At 44.7% G+C, this 22509-nt stretch overlaps 1 protein-coding gene across 2 annotated transcripts in view; it reads right to left on the bottom strand.

Moving 5' to 3' along the window:
- The window catches only part of hus1 (HUS1 checkpoint clamp component), a 110317-nt gene that overhangs the window by 53632 nt on the left and 34176 nt on the right, over positions 1–22509 (bottom strand). The window contains exons 6-8 of one of the 2 annotated variants that reach the window (XM_039753278.1): positions 21432–21531; positions 9703–9828; positions 8638–8682 (exon numbers count right to left, since the gene is read on the bottom strand). In XM_039753278.1, coding sequence (XP_039609212.1) covers positions 8654–8682; positions 9703–9828; positions 21432–21531 — 255 coding nt within the window. In that variant the 3' untranslated portion in view covers positions 8638–8653. The remainder of the gene's footprint in view (positions 1–8637; positions 8683–9702; positions 9829–21431; positions 21532–22509) is intronic. The other variant, XM_039753277.1, reaches the window with a different exon arrangement.

Raw genomic sequence — 22509 nt, 5'->3', positions numbered from 1 at the left:
GCTGGAGTCAGGTAGAAGAGGATGGAGCTCAGAGGAGAGGAGTGGAGGCCTCCCTGGACTAAGGGTGTTCTAATTCTAAGATAATTTATAGAACATAATTGATTTAATAGTATTTTAATTTTATTTTCATAGCCAATGATTTGGTAGGCCTCTATTAGTAACTCTTTAAACTACAACTTCTATTGTTCAAATTTACAGTACTGCCAGGCTGGTGGTAGGGCTGTCCTTCTGGCTTTGCAAGCATCTTTGCTTCCATTTGAGAGATGGGGTCATCCCAAATGACTGGAAAACAGGACTTGTCGTGACTATCTGGAGTCTACCATCAACCCAAGAAGTCTAGTTTTATGTGTAATAAGTCTACCATCGACCACATCCTCGCACTGAGGGTTGTCATGGTGCGCAAACGGATATATAAGCAGAGTTTCTTTGCAGCCTTTGATCAAGCTGCCTTGTGGGACATCATGAGACTTTATGGGATCCCCTCAAGGTTGTAATAATAATAATGCTAATAATAGGAAAATGCAGTGTAACCAAGGTAGTTGTAATATTATTAAAGGCCTTAAAAAAGTGCGTATTAATATTACTAACCATTATATTTAATTTTTTCTTTTTTCCCTTTTACTCTTTCAGAATTGAGAATTAACTCTTTTTTGGTATCTGTTACCATGGCTGCCACTAGTGTTCCTAATGCGAGTCTTTGTTTGTAGTAGCAATGTTCCTGCCAAAGCAAAGGTTTCTTTCTTTAACTGACGTGACTGGTTGATTGCGTTGTTTTAATAGACTCCAACATCACCCTGGTGTTGACATGTAAGTATTCATAGGTTAAATAAGACAAAGGTTAATTCGAAAAAAAAAACCACTTTTTGGGATATTGGGCTTTGTGCCTATAGAATTTGTTCAAAGGTGGTGGTTTATCATCCTGTTGTTCCCTTGTTCATTTTTTGCATGCTCACTTACTCTTTATTTTGTCTCTGTTGGAGGCAACGTCGCTTGGTGCACACTAAATGGAGGTTTTAACCTATTAGTTGTTCCCTGAAGGCCAATTTGTAATATTCTGAAATTTCTTTAATTTCAGTTTTTGGTAACCTAAACTTTAAAATGTCAAATGTCTGCCAGTTTCCTGTGGATCCGCTTTCTAGGTCGCTTCGCTGTATTCCAGCTGGTTAAATTTGAAGAAAAACGGGTGTTGTAAAACTTTGGAATGGAACTGTAACTTTCTCTTGGTTTATCTGATTTTTCCAGCTTGAACCCTGTGCCACAGTTCCGCCACGAGACCTCCAGCGAACTGACCCTCAAGGCTTCCAGCGATGCGGTCCAGGTCGCCAAGGCAAACCGCCTGAGCGTATCTGTGCCGTTCAAGGTGAAGTCGGCCGAGATGGTCAGGGAGCAGGCCAGGAGACGCGTGCGAGGCCGCAGGTGGTGACCCCAGGGACTTAAGTGCCGCTAGCCAGCGAGCTCCAGTTTGACAGTAACGGGCCAGACCTTTAAATGGTTGCTGACCCATGACCTCGGCTATGCCGTCAAGGTGTTGGCAACCCACCTGAGGGAGCGTGAAGATGGCCAGGTGTCGGATAGTCTGCTGGCGGGCAATAGAACGCCCTGGAGTCCTACGCCTGGCTCTTTCCTGAAGTGAAGACGGCCATCCGCCGTCGACGGGGGAGAGACGGGTCGGCCGGGGCTCCGGACGAGGGCAAGAGGCTCATCGGCTTCGGCCAACACGGACACCTGACGTTTGAGGCCCTTTACAATACAGAAGATCCAGAGGCCAAGAGGTGAGAAAAAGACTTTTGGGTGGGGTCTGAGGGGAAGGGCCCAGCAAGGTAGTGGGACCCTGCTTTCATTTGTTCAAGTGTTACCGTTTCCGCTGTTGTACCTCAACGCAGTTACATCAAATGGCTCCGGCGCCAGACCACCAAAGTCGGGACCAAGATGCATGCGCTCCAGCTGTATGCAAAGGGCGGAGAGACAGGTGAAGGCAGCAGCAACCTCCTCCCTTCCCAAAACCACCACCGCTGTGTCGCAGCAGCCTCTCTCTGCAGCAGCCTCCGTCGTCGAGATTCCGGATGATGTGCTGCTGTCGGCCAGCATGGAGCTGGAGGCTGGTAAGTGACAACCATCCATGGAGCTGGTGGTGGCTCCTTCACTTTTTCTGTTTAACCTGTTATTTGTTTGAATTTGTAAACAACCTTCCCCAGCATCTACCTCCCAGTCTGCAACCAGTAGAGGGCCAGTGCCATTCCAGTGCTCCCAACCGACGGCTGATCCGGGAAAGCAGCCTTCGCAAACGCTATCCATAGCCAGGAGAGAGGCGAGTTAAAAGGATGTGTTTCTTTGAATTGCATTGCCGGGAAAGGAAGAGGCCCTGTCTGATTCTTTTTCTGTTGGTCATGCTCTCTGTCTCTGTCTGTCTGTCTCTCTCTCTCACACACACACACAGCAATTTTTGCCCGAGGGCTGGAGGAGTTCATTACCCAAGGAACAGCACAAGTTGGTAAGCCGGGCCCTTTTCACCAGGGGCAAGGATGGAAGGCCTGTGCTGACCTCCTCCCAGCCCCCACAATGTGCACCTCCAGCCCCCGACATTGCCCGACACCTTTTTTCAGCGCCCATTCTTCCTGTGGATGCTGTACTGCATGTGGGGCTACAAGCTGTCCTGCACGGCGTGCAGCCACAGGTTGGTGGGAGCCGGACTCTATAGGACTGTCCGGAGGGGCCTGGACACAGACGGATGGTACTTTATGGCCACAGAGTACCTAGAGTGCCGGCACTGCAGGAAAAAGGTGGCGGGCTGGTCGCAGGATATCTTGGATCAGCTGCACCACACCCACCGGGATGACTTTCCAGCTATCCTAACTTACAGGTCAGACAAGGAGTCTCCAATGGCTGGGTCAGCTCTCCACAGGTACACGGGCAGTCCTAACGTCTCTGTTCTGTCTAACACAGGTTATCCTGCGACATAAAGCTCATCGGGCAGATGCGTGAGCACACGCTGGGCAATGGGGCCACCCGGCTGCACAGATATCTGCTCAAAAAGCACACCAGGTCCTGGCTGACGCGGTCCAAAAAGTTCATGTACGCGGTCACCAAATTTATCACACCGGGTGCCGAGCCACCCGCGATTTCGCCTCTACTCAAGGATGACCCGGTGCCGGTACAAAGTGGTTGCTGTCCGTCTATGCCAGGGAGGCGGCTTCGAGGTTAGAAGAGACCAAGGCCCGGCTCAATCCTGAAGATGGACTCAACCAAGAAGGTGAGCGATATCGCCATCCCCTCCCTCTCTCCTTCCAGCTTACTGTCGCTCTTCCTTTCATCGTTCAGGTGACCAAGAAACTCGCTGGTGCCGCGGCAGGAACGCAGCCTGGGTGACCAACGTGGGGAACGAGCACGGCCAGGTCCTGATCAGCGTCCTCACTGCAGCCGAGGGCGCTGGCCTGCACCCCATGGCCACTTGGCTGATGCGGCGATACCGTGATGCCAGTGTGTCCCCGCCTCTGGTCCTCTACGTGGACAGAGACTGCTGTTCCCACAGGGGACCCTGCAAAGTGTCCCTCTTATTCCACCAGTGGGAACAGCTGGTGGTGGCTCGACGCGGTGGCACCTGATGTGACGCTTTGCGGCGGTGTCACCACGGAGAGCCACCCACTATACAGCCTCTTCATGGCGCTGCCTCGCTCTGGGCGTCTTTGAGTGGGACCAGGGAGACGTCGCCCGGCTGCGACAGGCCAGGGCTGGTGAGGTGGGGAATGATCCCCGAGGCTCTGGCAACGGAAAGATCCCGTTTAAAGAGCTGGCCCGCCACTGCCGCCGGCCAAGACGCGGGGTGCAGGAGACTGGCCGCTCATTGACAGATGCTGGAGGCCTCGGGATGCCACTGACAACATGTGTGTCCCGCTTTGGACCGCGACAAGATCCAGGAAATCTGGAAGACTCAGAGGCGCCACCTCCACTGCATCCAGGACCCACCTGGCGTGCACCTGTACATGCAGACCGGGCAGCTGGTCAAAGGGGGGATCACGCTGCCGGTGTTCAGTTGTGCGCGAGGTTCAACTTTGTTGGAGTCGTTTTACCTGCATCTGGACCACTTCATACCTGGTAAGGGTGCCCAGAAACCTGTACTTTTGACCTGAGGGAGTGGGTGGCATTGCATTTTTATCTCTCTCTCACCCTCACCGTGTCTTTCAGGCACTTCAGCCAGTGCGGTCCACTTTCAGGCCTACCTGCTGGAAGGCCTGGCGCGGTGGAACGAGGACCGCGGCACAAGTAGTGGAGGGAGCAGACCGTGATGTGGTCTGCTACAGTGGCCAACTCCAGCACTCCGCCAACGAGCTGAGCGACATTGTTTATCACAGGAAGCTCGTTGACGATTACACCCGCCAAGCGGTACACTGGTGAGGCGGGCGCCAAGCCCTCTGTCTGTCTATCTGTCTCTCCCTCCCTCCCACCTTTTCATTTTAAAACAGTTGCCTCCTTTTCACAGGTGAGCTCATTGGTATCCAGTACCTGTTTTCGCAGACTGGTCGAGTGCTGGAGGAAGTGATGGGCAGGGATCCTGACGCTTCGGATGGGACTGACACGGACGATGACAATGACAATGTTGACGAGGGCTTCCAAGAGGTCGAGGGCCCGGAAGAGGAACCTGTGGACAACACCCCCTTCGGCCTTGAGGAGGACTTCGCCCGACAACCGTTGTCGTCTGTCAAGTCCCAGTCGCCCCCTGCCATCGGGCGCCTCACAGTCTGGGCCAGCCGACCAGGAGATCTCCCCTGGAGACGAGGCCACTCAAAGCGTGTCCTACAATCTGGTAAGTGTCTCCCGACGAAGTTGTGCTATACCTGTGGAATATCTGATGAGTGCTCCCTTTCTCACTTTCGCCTCTTCCCCAACAGCATAGCCTTGGAACGAACACTGGCCCAGGTTACCAGCACGTGGTCAACCTGGCCTTGAGTCTCGTCAAGCTGCGCCACCACACCTACATGACGCAGCAGCAAGTGGCGGAGATCGTCACCCTCTGGGAACGACTGCCGGAGGGCGATAAGGCCCCAGTTTGCTTTCCGCCACGCCACCAGGAAAGACTGGTGCAGGGGAGGTTCCGACGCAAGCACTCGCAGACCAGTGTCACACCGGGAGTGGAGAGCTTGGCGACGGTAGGTGATCAACCTCTTTGGTGTGGCCTCTAACCTTTTGATTGGATATCGATGGCATGACTGACTGACTGACTGACTCTCTCTCTCCCGAATTTTGTAGGTGTATGGTCGGCCAAGGCGCCACAGATGCCAAACATCAGCCGCCTTGTGAAGGCCGTTTGTGTAGAGCTGTCCAGGATTCACCCCAAAGGAACCACCATCTGCGGCGTGAGGGTGAATCGCTGGGCAGCTGTGATGCGGGATTACACCTGCATCCGGAAAACATCCTCACAAACTCGGTACTCCTGGCCCAGACTCGAATCCAGTTATTCCCCCTCAATCAGCGCACCCTGGCACAATGGTAAGTACACACTGGACAAGTACCATCCACCATGCTGCTCTCCTCCCTCCCACCCTGACTTACTTTGCTTTCTGTACCTGTAGGCACTACGCTCGCACCAGGGAGCTGGTACGGCGGGGTCTAGAGATGGCCGTGCCACTGCCAACCAGCTTGGCCCTTGCTTCAGAGCCCACCCCTGCCGCACGCCCATAACCCACGGGCCCCGAGCAGTTCGCTGCACAACCACTGCACTTCCCTGACCCGAAGTCGGGGCCCCGTGGATGTGGCAACCAGCCATCATTGGGCACCCCTCTGTGCCACATGAAGCACCCGCCACCCAGCCACTCTCCCCGCCGGCTGACACTGCCCGTCCTCTGCTTCCACCGCTGCAGGCAGGACCCTCAATACCCCGCACCACTGCCTGGCGGCAGAAGAAAAAGCAGGAGGCGGACGAGCTGGCACGACAGCAAGGAATCCCCCCCAAACAAAGGAAAAAGATAGAGGCGTACATATGTAAGAGCTGTGGCCGTCCAAAAACCAAAGAGTTCGGCCACAGCCAATTTGGGGGGGAATTCTTTTGCTCCACGCAACCGGCAAAACCATCGAGGAGTGGCTGGAGGAAAAGAGAAGGAAAAAGCAAAAACGTGCTGGGGGGGATGGCCACTAACCAATTTTTGTTTTATTAATCTGTAGATGGCGCCCATACATTGCTTTTTTTTTTTTATAACTGCCTGGCACTTCATGTGTTGGCAGAAAGGGAGGCCTGCTTCATTTCATTTTTGAAGTGGTTTTTACTCCCCCCCCCAATCTTTGCAAATGACTGGCACTTTGTATGTTGTCAAGGAGGCCTCCTTCCTTTTTCAAGTTGTTTTTACTTTTTTTTGTTTGCAATCTTTGCAAATGACTGGCACTTTGTATGTTGGCAGGCCTCCCTCTCAATTGTCTTTTTTAATTTTGGGCTTCATCTACAGGTTATGGCAATATTTTTTATTCTATGTATATAGTTTTTTCATTAAATTTTTTTAGTGTATGTATAGGGCGGCACAGTGGCGCAGTGGTAGCGCTGCTGCCTCGCAGTTAGGAGACCCGGGTTCGCTTCCGGGTCCTCCCTGCGGGAGTTTGCATGTTCTCCCGTCTGTGTGGGTTTCCTCCGGCGTCCGGTTTCCTCCCACAATCCAAAAACATGCAGGTTAGGTGGATTGGCGATTCTAAATTGGCCCTAGTGTGTGCTTGGTGTGTGGGTGTGTTTGTGTGTGTCCTGCGGTGGGTTGGCACCCTGCCCAGGATTGGTTCCTGCCTTTGTGCCCTGTGTTGGCTGGGATTGGCTCCGGCAGACCCCCGTGACCCTATTCGGATTCAGCGGGTTAGAAAATGGATGGATGGATGTATGTATATAGTTATTTCGTATTGTTTTTTCATGTATATAGTTATTTCATGTTCTTTTTTTCATAAGTGATTGTTTGATTTCTATTAGTTATTTCATGATCTATTTATTGCATATAGTTATTTAATTTTTTTCTTATATTGTTTGATATTTCGTTTTATAAACCTTATTGATTGAATCGTTCTGTCTGCCTTGCCTCTTTCCCGCCGCCGCTTTGAGGGCTCTCTGTTTACCTTCCCGCTACCGTGTGGCTAATCTGCCATGTGTCCGCCCCTTTCACCTTTTACGGACCTGGCTCCGCAGAGCAAGCAGCCTTCTTCCGTCACGAAGATTGGCTTACATTTTCTGTGCAGAGTGGAGGCAGAACCTCTGTGTTTTTCCCAGTTGATTCTAGGGTTTGTCAGAAGAATGTTCTTGCTCTTACTCTGTTCAATGCATGCATGGACTGGGTGTTGGGCAAGGTCATTGGGTCCAGTGACTGTGGGGAATCTTTTGGTAAAGAAAGATTTACTGATCTTGAGTTTGCCCACTATGCTGAGATCTTTGCTGAGTCAATGGAGACTCTGATTAACGTGCTACTTTAGTTACGATAGGATTGGAGAAACTCTAGTATATTCAGCATCGATTTTAAGATGAAGTTTTCAACTTTCTACTTTAAATATAAACTACGAGATTAAAGTTGACATTTCAACCTTTTTTCTTCTCTGTGTCCCTATTTTTTTTTCTTTTCCCTGTACCCTAATACATTTCCATATGACACTTAGATGGTGGGATACAACTCACCTTTTCACAAGAACCAAGAACCACTCGGGCTATAAAAGTGCAGTCAGTGCTGCCATTTTTGTAGGAAGTACGTCTTGAGTGTAAGTTTTCACTAATTATGAAATATTTGCACTTTACCAACAATGTACACTTTGATGAGAATACTCGTCCAGCACCCAAACTGAAGAAAAATTGTTAGATATACAAGGCCACTGTAGCAAAACTTTGGATCGTTTACATTGTGGACTGTTATGTCAGCATCGATAAAAGTGTCATGGCTTGTGAGGGCAGAGTGTCATGGATACAGTACATCTCTTCAAAAAGAACAAGATTTGGCATAAAGTTTTACAAGCTGTAGGATGAATCTAAAACAGGATACATTTGGAGTTTGATTGTGTACACAGGAAAAGGGAAAATGTTTGATCCAATCATCGGTACCAACTTTGATAGATGCTCTGCTGGATCAAGGTTACTGTGTAACTATGGACAATTTCTATACTTCACAAGAGCTATTTGACATTTTGCTGCAAAGAAAGACTGACGAATATGGAACAGTACGTCCTGTCATGGCATGCCTGAAGACTTGCTTGCGCTGAAACGGAAGGCAAGAAAGAGGTTTGTCTTCTTAGCACTGTATATAATGCAGCTACAGTCACTGTACAAGCAAAACATAACAAGCAAGTTACGAAGCCTTGTGCTGTGGTCGACTACAATAGCATGATGGGTGGCATAGATTGTGTGGACCAAGAATTGACTACTACAAAAAGATATTTTGTCATCTGCTGGAACAGTGCATTTGAGTGCATTCGTCTTATAAAAAACAAAAAGCTGCCGAAACTATATCTCATGCAAACTTTACATGCCAGCTTGTAGAAAAAAATCATTGCCGCGCATCCACTGTCCACATTACTGCTAAAGAGACGTGGCCAAACCAGCACATTGCGGATCAATCCAGTGCATCTAATTGTAAACATTATTGATTACATACTTCCAACAGAAAAAAAAAAAAACCAGAATCCAGCTTGTACCTGTGCAGGGTGCTGTTCAAAAACTCATAATTCTGGAAAGAAAATCTGAAAAGAAGCACACTATTATTGTCCAGACAGTGATGTTGGATTGTGTCTTTCACTGTGTTTTAAGAGTTACCACACAAAGGACTTATTTTAAGATTATATACTGTTTTGGCATCATTAGTAGTATTACTATTATTATTCATTTCATATTATTTTTATTCATCATTACTATTATTATTATTTGTATCATTATTATACTTTTGAGATTGACTAAATATGTCATTTTTCATGCCAAAAAAAAAAAATGCAATGCTTTTTACCTGTTCCTTGGAATAATATATAACGTTAAGGAGGTTAAGCATAGAAAAACATCTGGTGAAATTATGATTCCCTTTTATTAAACTAGACTTCCCTTCTTTTAATAGACAACTTTATTATAGCAGAGGCCAGATTTACACTTTATGCAAAGAGTATTGTATATGGTCAGATTTACATTTTACATAGAGACTATGTAGGGCCAGTCATAATCAAAGCAAAAAAAAAAGCACCAGTAGGAGCTTGCAAACATTGCATCCAAACGTGACAAATGATTTAAGCTGAGGCTAATTGTTTTTCCACTTTGTCTTTCATTAAATTAGTATGTGTAAATGGTCAATTCTAAATTCAATAAAAGTCAGCCTTCAAATGGTCAATTTTACATGAATTCAGACCAGCATTATTTGCAATGTCCTGGAATGCTTCATTTAAATAAGATAATGATTCGGAATTGCATGCTTTTTCTTAAGCTCTTGCTTCATTATACCAATGTAAAAAAACAAGTTCAAGCTAAATATTTGACTTAAACCTGGACAGACCATTTGGTATAAGAATCTCTACGGCAGTGGTAACTTTTGCAGTGCAGTACCTATGGGAATGCAAGAGCAAAGCACTTTGTTAGAACTAGAACTAAAGTAACTACGAAAGGCATTCCATCTATATTCTTATAGATATCATATCACAAACACTAAAATTATTCAACATTAAGATTAAACACTAAACACATTCAACACTAAAATTAAATTTGGAGCAAAAAAAACTTACTGCATATTGCTTTGTCTGGATTAACTTGCTGGCCTGCAAGAAACTGCTGAAACTTTCTTATATCAACTTTCACTTCAGTCAAGGATTCAGGGTCTTGGTCTTGAAAATGACGAGAAGTTCCTTCCCCTAAGTATTAACAAAAGTTATATAAACTTAATTTACATGTCAGAGTAATTCTTTAAAAATGTAATTTTTTTATGCTAATTTGTTTCCAGTACTGTGTAGCACAAAGTAGAAACATGTAAAGAAGATTTCACTGATTAAACCTAGAATTCGAGAGGAACTTTGCATACCTGTGCCCTAGCACTTCCCTAACAGAGCACAGGTGCAGTCACTAAATAAAGTTTCTCAGAAAGGAAAAAAATTCAGAAGAAAAAATAGCCCATGGGCTTCCCCTAGATATTATATCTGAGCTTATATATATATATGAGCTTTCAAAGTAGATGATATTCAAGTTAGGGGACTGTGACGGCCATTCCAGAACATTGTACTTCTCCCTTTGAATGAATGGCTTTGTAGATTTCGAGCTGTGTTTTGGGTCATTGTCTTGTTGGAATATCCAACCCCTGCATAATTTTTAACTTTGTGACTGATGCTTGAACATTATCCTGGAGAATTTGTTGATACTGGGTTGAAGTCATCCGACCCTGGACTTTAACAAGGAGACCAGTCCCTGAACTAGCCACACAGCATGAAGGAACCTCCACCAAATTTGACACTAGGTAGCAGGTGTTTTTCTTGGAATGCGGTGTTCTTCTTCCCCCTTGCAAAGCACTTTTTGTTATGACCAAATAACTCAATTTTTGTCTCATCAGTCCAAAGCACTTTGTTCCAAAATGAATCTGGCTTGTCTAAATGAGCATTTGCATACAACAAGCAACTCTGTGGTGCGAGTGCAGAAAGGGCTTCTTCCTCATCACCCTGCCATACAGATGTTCTTTGTGTAAATTGCGTTGAATTGTGGAACGATGTACAGATACACCATCTGCAGCGAGATGTTCTTGCAGGTCTTTGGAGGTGATCTGTGGGATGTATGTAACCATTCTCACAATCCTGTGTGTAAGCCGCTCCTATATTTTTCTTGGCCTGCCAGACCTGGGTTTAACAGTAACTGTGCCCTTCCATTTCAGGATTACATTCCTTACAGTTGAAATTGACAGTTTAAACTTCTGAGATAGCTTTTTGTAGCCTTCCCCTAAACCATGATACTGAACAATCTTTGTTTTCAGATCTTTTTAGAATTTCTTTGAGGATCCCATGCTGTCACTCTTCAGAGGAGAGTCAAAGGGAAGCACAACTTGCAATTGACCTCCTTAAATACCTTTTCCCATGATTGGACACACCTGTCTATGAAGTTCACAGCTTAATAGGCTAATACAACCAATTTGGTGTTGCAAGTAATTAGTATTGAGCAGTTACATGCTTTCAAAATCAGCAAAATTACAGGGGTACCCAAATTTTTGCACAGCCAGTTTTTCACATTTGATTGAATTTCATACAACTAAATAATGCTTCACTAAAATCTTTGTTCAGAAAACACCTCAATACTCAGATGTTCCTAGGAAATGAAAGACATATCGCTGTTATCTTTTTTGTTGAAAGTAAATTATTATGCAGGCTGAGAGGGGTTCCCAAACTTTTTCGTATGACTTTATCATTTAAAAACGCATAGATTTGTCCATATTTTTTTACCTTTGTTCATAGTACCCTGTTATTTTGTACTCTTGTTTTTTTTTTTACCAGAAACAGTATTCTAATAGCACTGTGATTAGGTCATGCTGATTTTGTAGCTCTTCCCTCATTGGATCCTGCTCATTACATCAGTTTGTTCATTAACCGATATTAGTTAAAAGCAAATTACCGTATATACTCGTGTATAAGTCGAGTCTTGAAAGCCAAAAAGTCAATCATAAATATCAGACCCCAACTTATTCGTCCGTTCAAAAATGCATCACTTAAATTTTTCTTTTTTTTTTTTTACATCTTCTTGCCTTCTCCGATCTCACATCAGTTCCTCAGACACATCAAATTTGGTTGCAGCAGCGCAGTTAACAATTTCTTTCGCTACTTCAACAACGTTTAATTTAAAACCAGCTTCATATTTTCTCCTGATCGAACGCTCCATCGCAGTCAAGGGATGCTCTTAAAATAAAGGTGTTTGTGAGTGTGAGATACAAAAAACACAAAACAGTGCAAATGTCACTTTGGAATAGTTCAGGTATTACCGTGTGGTTACGTAGCCACGAGAGACAGAGAGAAAGGTTAAGAGCATGGGCTGATACTGTGCATTGCCGCATCCACATAGAAAAAAAAAGGCAGTGTGGTCCATGGTTACTCTCTCAGCTGGGCAATATCAATTTCTTGGACCAATAGTGTGAGTTTTCCACATTCGACTTATACAACCGACATTATAAAATACCAGAAATTATACAGTAAAATCAAGTCCCGACTTATCCGCGAGTAAATACTTGCCAGACACTGCAGTGTTGTGATAAATCGCATGGCTGATGGCATTTACACATTGTAGTGAAAAATTCAGAGCCCCATGAAAATAAGATTGTAAATAACTTCGTTGACAGCCTCAATGACTGATTAATGTTTATTGCTTAAATTTAATGTGCTCAGTAAAAACGGGCAAATCCTTCAGTAAAATGAATAAAAGGCATTTAACAAAATGGATGGGTATAGAATGCCGCTAAGCTCACAACAATACAGTAGAGAGAGACACGAAAACAAAATGCATTAAAACAAAGATATTCATGCACGCACGCACGCACGTACGTACGTACGTACGTACGTATGTCTTCTACTGAGTTAGTTTTACAAATGTTTGGTACAAATTGCACTCCAATTGCTGTGAACTGCTTATAATCAATTGTCTCACAAATAAATATGGCTAAACTTTTTTTTTTTGGTTAAAGTGTCGCTTTAAAATTTGCTTTGTTATTATTTATTAACAAGAGGCCATCGCCAGTTCTGAAGACTGTTACTTTCAACTGTAACTAGCACATTAACAAGAATTGGGGGGCAATTCGCTGCAGCTCTATAAAGACTTTCTTTATCTATGATGTTAATGCACCATCAAGATTTTGCACATACTGATACTTTATGAGGTGCATAGAGCAGAAGGGGAATCTGATTTTCATAGGTTTTGTTTACTGCTCAGTCCCTTCAAGGAGTTTACTACCAGTGCATACATGCCCAGTATAGACAAATGTCTATGTCATATGGATACACCTTTTATTAGTCTCTTTCAGAGGAGATTCAGCCTCACAAAGAACAGCTGTCAAACTTGATGAATTAGCCCCAACTCCTGCTCAAAAGAACATAAAGTCTTCTTTATCAAGGTGGGTACAGCGGCCCAGTAGCAGCGGGAGTCTGGGGGAAGAGAGACAGGAGACAGGAGTGTGTTTGTTTCCCATTGAAAAACTGTTTAAGAGGGGGCTTCTGAAGTACTGCCTCATCCCCCTGCAGCAGCGGTTACAGCATTATGAAACTCAGATTAAGGCACTCTCTGGGTGCCTTTTGTCTGTTGTCTCAGTATATGCTCCGACCATGGTGAGTGATGTCACGGTGAAGGAGACATTTTATTCACAACTTTGCTCAGTGGTTAATGGGTGCCCGCGAGGTGACACTCCTCTGGTCATGGGTGATTTCAATGCAACCACTGGCACTGACAATGCTGGCTATGAGGTTTGTGTTAGTCCCCATGGGTCTGGCATTTGTTCCTTGATTATGAAAAATGTCAGAGGCTGCAGATCACTGGATCCTGGTTCCAAAACCCTGAGCCACATCACTGGACATAATATTGGTGGTGCAGTGAAGGAGACTGATCACATCCTCATGGGCAGATGGTGGAGGCTCTTACAAAACTGTAAGGTCTACAGAAGTGCCCAGTTTGTGAATTCTGACCACAGACTTGTTGTTGCTACTCTGAAGGTCCAGTAGACTACCACCTATTAGAAAAATCAGGCTGGACCTGGCAAGACTCCAGCATCAGGCTTTTTCTAAAAGTTTTTCACTAAGTTTGTATGAGGAACATACAGACTTGGGTGCGACTGCTGATCCTAATGTGATGTGGGAGACCTTCCATGACAAGTCCCTGAAGGTTGCGGAGGGTTGTGTTGGTGTTACCAGTGTTCCTAGAAGGAGGTGTTTCATCTCACAGGGCACTCTGGATATCATCGAGAGAATATGCAGTGGCTTGATGGCAACTCCAATCTGTACCAGGAACTGAGAAGGATGGCTGCGAGGGCAGATAAGAAGGTGTTTGTTAGAGGAATCTGTGAGGAACTGAAACACCATGTATGTTCTAGTGACCCACATCCTGCTTAAAGAGAAATCGAAGCATTACACACATCCTACTCTGTTCCTCAGAGAGTCGGAGTAAGGGTGGCTGGAATGATCCTTACAGATGACACTATAAGTGTGGCCCGCTGGGATGGCTACTTTGAGCAGCTGTTTAATGCTGATCCTCCGGGATATCTCTGGGTCCACAGTTCTTGAGACTGATCCTCCAATTAGCTGTGAACCTCCCAAACTCACTGAGATTGTACAGGTGGTGAACCAGTTGAGGGTAGGGAAGACTGCAGGGATCTGTGGTATCTGAGGTGAACTTCTCCAGGCTGGTGGTAAGGCTGTCTTTCTGGCACTGCAAGCAATCTTTGCTTCCATTTGGGAGATGGGCATCATCCCAACCTACCAGCAACCAAAGCAGTCTAGTTTTACATCTAGGAAGTCTACTGTCGCCCGCATCCTGGCACTGGGGGTTCTCATGGAGCGTAAATGAGAAAATTGGCAGAGTTCTTTGCAGTCTTTGTCGATTTTTGTAAAGTTTTCGGCTCAGTTGATCGAGCTGCCCTGTGGGACATCCTGACTTTGTGGAATATCATAGCCAGCCTGTACACTGGCACTGTGACAATCTGTTCAATGCTTGCATGGACTGAGTGTGAGGCAAGGTCATGGGGTCCAGCGGCTGTGGGGCATCTGTTGGTGAAGAAAGATTCACTGATCTTGACTTTGCTGACAATGCTATGATCTTCACGGAGTCAATGAAGGCTCTGATCGGGGCTCTCGTGAGACTGAGCGAGGAGTCTGAGTGTCGGGGCTTATGAGTGACCTGGATAAAAAACAAAATACAGGCCTTTAATAACCTCTTGGGCAGTGGCATCAGCAGTGTGTCTGTCTACAGAGAGAATGTTGACCTTGTTCAGAGGTTTATTTACCTCAGCAGCGACACTCATGTCTCTGGTGTCTCTTCCTATGAAATCAGTAGATGTATTGGGAGAGTAAGGGGGGTGGGGAGGTTGCTGGAAAGGGATGTGTGGCATTCCCAATATATATGCAAAAGGATGAAGGCCCAAGTCTGTAGAGTCATGGTGCTTCCTGTCTTGCTATGGTTGTAAGACATGTACGCTATCCAGTAAACCTAAGACAAAGAATGGACTCTTTCGGTACTGTGTGTCTTGGGAGAATCCTTGGGTACCACCAAATTGACTTTGTGTTGAATGAGTGGTTGCTCATGGTGTCCCGAATGCGGCACATGACCTGCACTGTGAGGGATTGTCAGTTACGGCACTATGGCCATGTGATGCGATTCCCAGAGGGTGATCCGGCTTGCATGATCCTCATTGTTAAGGATCAAGGCCAAGGGTACACCCACATAACGTCTGGCTGTGGAAGATAGATGGTCATTTCCAGAGAGTGGGACTGGACCAGACGCCTGCCTGGGTGGTTGCCAACCAGGATCCCGAGTTGTTTCGTTGTGTGGCAACACTCTGTATCAGTGCATGCTGTCCGACCTAACCTGACCTGCCACTAATTACTCAGGCAGTCTTCTCTTTCATTCTCTCAGAAAGCAATATGCCTTGTTTAAATTAAGTTTTGCTCTATTAAGAACTGTCAATAGTGGCAATAATGTCATTAGAAAGCCTGTTGACTGGTTATAGTTAACACTAGAATTACCAGAGCCTATGAAAAAACTCGTAGATCCGGCCCACATTTAATCCGTTGGCACCTCTCCGCCAGCGTCCTTTGTCCTGTAAATGTGCCGATAAAGACAAGCAGCAAGCAGCCGGCTATTCCATCCCCCCACAGACATAGAACGTGCACAAACTTCTTCCTGCTCATATCTTGATTAATTTTCTGGGAGTAAAATGGAGTTTTAGAGTGGAAATAATAGATTGTTATTTGGAACGCACGCATTTCATGAAACATTTTTCATATTTTAGTAGGAAATGACAAAATGTAGGCAAGTCCAAAGATCAAATAAACACTTTCAAAAAATGTTCAAGGAAAAAACAGCAGCTTCCGTGGCGTAGCAGCAAGATCTGCTGACTTGTAATCAAGGGGCCACCGGTTCGATCCCCACTGTCTCCTATATTTGCCGTTTTCAGTAGTGAGCTGCTCTTATTGTTAATATTATACAGTACACACACACTTGGTTTGCATCTGTAACACATGGTGTACATTTATAGGACTTGTAAAAGTCACACTCCCCCCCCGGGATCTTACGCTGTTAGTTGTAACAGTGCATCCGGAAAGTATTCACAGCACATCACTTTTTCCACATTTTGTTATGTTACAGCCTTATTCCAAAATGGATTAAATTCATTTTTTTCCTCAGAATTCTACACACAACACCACATAATGGCAACGTGAAAAAAATTTACTTGAGGTTTTTGCAAATGTATTAAACATAAAAAAAACTGAGAAATCACATTTCTTATAAGTATTCACAGCCTTTACCATGAAGCTCAAAATTGAGCTCAGGTGCATCCTGCTTCTCCTGATCATCCTTGAGAAGTTTCTGCAGCTTAATTGGAGTACACCTGTGGTAAATTCAGTTGATTGGACATGATTGGACAGTTGATTTGGAAAGGCACACACCTGTCTATATAAGGTCCCACAGTTGACAGTTCATGTCAGAGCACAAACCAAGCGTGAAGTCAAAGGAATTGTCTGTAAACCTCCGAGACAGGATTGTCTCGAGGCACAAATCTGGGGAAGGTTACAGAAATATTTCTGCTGCTTTGAAGGTCCCAATGAGCACAGTGGCCTCCATCATCTGTAAGTGGAATAAGTTCGAAACCACCAGGACTCTTCTTAGAGCTGGCCGGTCATCTAAACCGAGCGATCGGGGGAGAAGGACCTTAGTCAGGGAGGTGACCAAGAACCTGATGGTCACTCTGTCAGAGCTCCACAGGTCCTCTGTGGAGAAAGGAGAACCTTCCAGAAGGACAACCATCTCTGCAGCAATCCACCAATCAGGCCTGTGTGGTAGAGTGGCCAGACGGAAGCCACTCCTTAGTAAAAGGCACATGGCAGCCCACCTGGAGTTTGCCAAAAGGCACCTGAAGGACTCTCAGACCATGAGAAACAAAATTCTCTGGTCTGATGAGACAAAGATTGAACTCTTTGGGGTGAATGCCAGGCGTCACGTTTGGAGGAAACCAGGCACTGCTTATCACCAGGCCAATACCATCCCTACAGTGAAGCATGGTGGTGGCAGCATCATGCTGTGGGGATGTTTTTCGGTGCCAGGAACTGGGAGACTAGTCAGGATAAAGGGAAAGCAATGTATAGAGACATCCTAGATGAAAACCTGCTCCAGAGCGCTCTTGACCTCAGACTTGGCCGACGGTTCATCTTTCAGCAGGACAACGACCCTAAGCACACAGCCAAGATATCAAAGGAGTGGCTTCAGGACAACTCTGTGAATGTCCTTGAGTGGCCCAGCCAGAGCCCAGACTTTAATCCGATTGAACACATCTGGAGAGATGGCTGTGCACAATGTGGAAAATGGCAGTGCACCGACGCTTCCTATCCAACCTGATGGAGCTTGAGAGGTGCTGCAAAGAGGAATGGGCGAAACTGGCCAAGGATAGGTGTGCCAAGCTTGTGGCATCGTATTCAAAAAGACTTGAGGCTGTAATTGCTGCCAAAGTTGCATCGACAAAGTATTGAGCAAAGGCTGTGAATACTTATGTACATGTGATTTCTCAGTTTTTTATTTTAATAAATTTGCAAAAACCTCAAGTAAACTTTATTCACATTGTCATTATAGGGTGTTGTGTGTAGAATTCTGAGGAAAAATATGAATTTAATCAATTTTGGAATAAGGCTGTAACATAACAAAATGTGGAAAAAGTGATGCGCTGTGAATACTTTCCGGATGCACTGTATTTGAAACTGTGAATAACTGTGAGTGGTGTTTTGAGACAATGGAACTGGACATTCTCTCATCTGGAGGGATAAAAGCTGACACAGACGCTGGCGAATCTGCCTTCTTCGTATCGCACCGTCACTTGATTTTTTTTTATTCACTTTTGAGTGTTCCTGCTCACACTGAATTAGGATGCACCTTATGGTGTATGATGTCAAAAAAAAAACAAAAACAGAGACATAGGTATATATGATATTTGGAATTATTCGTTTTATGACATGTATAGTACATTTCGGAGAACATTGTGGCACAGATGCAACATTATTCATATTCATTCGCATAACATCTTGCGATTTGTAATCAGTGACCACGTGATTTTTTTTCCCTCTGATCTTGCCAGTCCCCACATGTTGATGTATGCTGTTTCTTTGCAGCATATCACTCCACAGGGGTGCAGACGGCAAGGGGTCTCTTCCTTTCCTGTAGGGAGACTCAAGCCGTCAGGGCACCCCAGAAGAAAGGGAAGAACCCGAGGAATGAAGCCGGGTCTTCCCACAAAGTGAGATGTGAGCCCGTAAGCTCACGTACGGAGACGGGCCAGCCTATGCGTGTGCAGAGGGAAGCCCCAGAGTCAGTGGAGGAAACGAAAGTGCGAGCAGACTCGTTGGTTTTGATCAGACGGGCACGGAACCCGCAGAGGGGGTGCCACACAGGCAAGTCGCGGGGTGCCGGTCGGTGGGGGCTTCTGCGCCTCTCTCTGTTTTGGTTACAGGATTGGACCCTGGACGCGCATTAGGGCCTGCTTCGTTGGGAACCTGCCCTCGCGTGATGGATCGTTTCATCGGAGGACTCTTCATTGGCGATGTGGCGCTGCCACAGTTGGCGGAGGCAACGGAGGGGCGAGTGGCTCAAACCACTTGGGCACAAAAACCTCAGAGGGGGTGCCGGCAGGAGGGGGAGCACTGCCTGTGAGATGCACAAAAGGGCACCAGGTGGTGGTGTCCAGGCAGCATCTCTGCCCCTGTTTCTGTGTATGTTGCAGGACCGGACCCTGGACAAACAGTAGGACCCACTTTGAGGATGAGCTGCCCTGACCGACATGTCTTTGCTGGTGGTGGGGCACTGTGGCGAGTGGCTGGGGCTGTGAACTGGCCGGGACGCCTGGAAGGACCAGGAGGTGGCATGTACGTCCTCCGGGCCACGAGGGGGCAGCCGCCCTGGATCAGAGGAGGACCACGGGGTAAGAGCAAGGAGGCTCAAGCCTATTGGGACCCGTGGCCACTGCCAGGGCGCGCCCCGAGTCTCAGAGGGCCCGAGAATGATTTGCTTCTACCACACTTACACTTTACCTAAGAGTAAATGTACTCATCATCATCAGCACTTCAAGAGATTTACTTAATTGTCGGCAAAAACAACATATGATGTTTAAAATATATCTCAGAACGAAATATTACTTTGGTCTTTAGAAATACATTTAAACATACAAAGGCTCAACATCCTTGACTATAGGCCATTTATAAACCAAGAATTACTTACTTTACGTACTGCTCCCTACTATTGGGTTGAGCTCACACATTCATCTTTAGTAAACCTTGCAGCACAGAGCATATGGCAAACTTCTGGCTGCTCCAGGTGCCCAAACAAATCTATCTTATAACTTCAAACACTCTAGACATGAAGACAAAGTATTAGAAGTAGAAAGTTAAAAGCAGCATGGTATTTATTACATGAATAATAATACCAAATAACAAAGAATAATAGAAAATAGATTGATAATAAAGTCTGGATATATAGATTGTGGACTTGACACGGACACAGACAGGCGGACATGTTGTTTGTCACCACCACACGTTTATTATATACAATATTTACAATTTAAAGTCACTCAGACTCAGTATAACGTGCACAACAAACCGCAATCCACAGTCCTGGCCAAACAACAATGCCTTCTCCTTCGGGACGCCTCCACACTCTCTTCTGCCTCGTCCTGCTTCCACCCGACTCCAGCCCTGAATGAAGGGAGACGGCCCCTTTTATATTCTCCCGGATGAGCTCCAGGTGATTCCCGACACTCCTTCATTGGCCACGCCCCAGCATGGCGGAAGTGCCGGCTGTTCTCCCGGCAGCTCTCCGGGCGCCCTTTTAATTCTTCCCCCCAGCACTTCCTGGTGTGGCGGAAGTACTGAGGTAACAGGTCCCCAAGGCATTGGGGCGCCTCCTGGCGGTGACCACGGGCCCCTACAGGGTGGGGCTTCCATGCCCTTAACCTGTGGCCCCCAAAGCAACTAGGAAGGCGGCCCCCATGTGATCCAGGGTGGGCGTAGACCCACATCCGGTCCCTCACGGCGTCCCGGCCGGGTCATTGCCCCTGGCATCCCTGACAAGATATAGTCTTTAGAAAAAGCTTATGAAAAAGATGACAAGAATGAAAGTTGCAAGTGGCTTTTGATCTAGCACTCAAAGCTTTTCATGAAATGCTTTGCTGACAATCGGAAGGAAACAGCCGCACGTTGTTGGTACCCTCTTCTGACGTTACTGTTGCCATCCTCCAACATTGTTCTCTTCTCTTCTCTCTGTCACTCTTCTGACAAGGCATATTTATTATAAAATTCTACTGGGGGGGTGTCGCAACATGTAATTGCTACATGCACCTGATTGGCTAGCTGTCAATATGATGAATAAATTTCCAAGTTATAAAAGTTTCTAATGTTTTAACAATCTTCTGTCTCAAGCTGTAATTTCCAGTCCCATGGTATCTCCTCCTGGTCACAGATTCTAAAGTAATCAGGTAGAGCTTGAACCATAGTATTTCTTCCTTTGCCAAGCTGTAAACCAATTTAGTCCTGGTACCTTTTCCCTCACAGGTGATAAAATCATCAATACAGCTTGAGGCATCTCCTGAATTCCTGCTCAGTTCAAACAGAGGTTGCTGATATTGGTACAATTCAGGAAAACAATTTGCTTTTGATGTTAACTGTCCATGCTAGTGACCTGTATTTACGTTCATCTGTTGTTTTCTCTTGAACAAAATATAATGGAAAATAGACAAAATTGACAGATTTTGTACCCCACAACAAAGATAAACAAGGCTAAATTATATACAGGTAAATTGTCAGTTGTACTAAAACCATAAGTAAAATGCAAATGTAGATACAGATTATTTTACTTAAATAATATTTTGATTTGTTTTTTAGATCCAATATTTCACTTAACCAGTAATCATCCCATACTGTCTTCCAACTGAAGAATTAAAAATGAATAGGTTACACAAGGAAGGGTGCCATATTCTGTATAATACCAGGATTTATCACAACTGGGCAAATCATTAAATATTGGACATCTTTATAGGTTTGCATAACAGAGGTCAGTTATGGGCTCTCATCATTGAGCATAATAGGATATTGTGTGAATAACAGAACAAAGCAAACAGACTGTAAAATAACATTCTCTATATTAAAAAATAACATAGTGTCAAGGCCTGTTAACCTATTTAGATTTACAACATTTAAAATATATTGTGCTAATATTTGTAACAGGTAACAATTTCAAATAAAGTAATACTCACTGAAAGGAGGATTTCCAAGGTCTCTAAAATGTGTGGAAACTGACACTAAATCTGTGTCAATTTTCAGATTCATATCCCCATTCATATTTGCTTCCAATACCTTAAAAATAAATTTAAGAAACCCCTTCAAATTAATTAAATACAGGGAAATTTTGGGTTATGTTAAATCATTTTTTTTTTTTTGGTAATCTGTGAAAACTGAAAATTGTAGGAAATGTACCCAGGGTGTGGGTGCCTAATTTATCAGTTACAAAATCCCAAGCATGCAAATCAAAATAAATAAAATTGCTAAGAACTTTGCCCAAAACTGTCAAATTACATAAGTGCTTACATGAGAAATAATCTATGGTCTAATAAAGTGTGGGAATTTAAACTGAATGATGTAAATATTTTCTATGTCAGAATGAGGAAACATCTTTTGAATGTTAAGTAAATTCTAAAAAAATTAAAATATTTTAGTGTGGATTTTGACAAAAATTATTTGATTTCGTAATTTACGGTTACTAAGTTAATCAAATGCTGTGTTCAGCTAGATCCTCTTGAAAAGGAGTGAAGCAAAAAGTTCAATTGTTAGCACTGAAACAATCAGGTGAAAAATTAATTCTTGTAAACCCACTGCTATAAGTTAAAGTACTATAAAGAATATTCTAGAATAAATCTAAAATACATTAGATCTTGACTTTACCAACAAATTCCTCTTTAGCAGAAAGTGACTAGCTAATGTTATACCAGTGTGCAAAACTCACATCTATATTTCATCACATAAAGTTTACATTTTGACAAATTTTGAAATATGCAAAAAAACCTTATGGTGAAGTGGTTAGCATCACTGCTTCACAAATTCAGTTTTAAACTAGCCGCTTGTGAGTGTGTGTGTGTACCTGGGTCAAGATCTGCAAGCATGTACTCTGGCCTTTTATTACCTCAATTTGGATTAAGCACAGATTATATATACACTGTATAAAAATGTAAGATATTCCAAGAAATGAAACTCCTAAAATTAATAAAAAAAATACAATGATGAGCATTTAAAAATATATTCTAACAATAATTATTATGTTGATTGTAAAAAATAAAA

This window comes from Polypterus senegalus, chromosome 5 (assembly GCF_016835505.1).
Source record: "Polypterus senegalus isolate Bchr_013 chromosome 5, ASM1683550v1, whole genome shotgun sequence".
NCBI classification, from domain to species: Eukaryota; Metazoa; Chordata; class Cladistia; order Polypteriformes; family Polypteridae; genus Polypterus; species Polypterus senegalus.
This window is presented reverse-complemented; position numbering and strand designations above follow the sequence as displayed.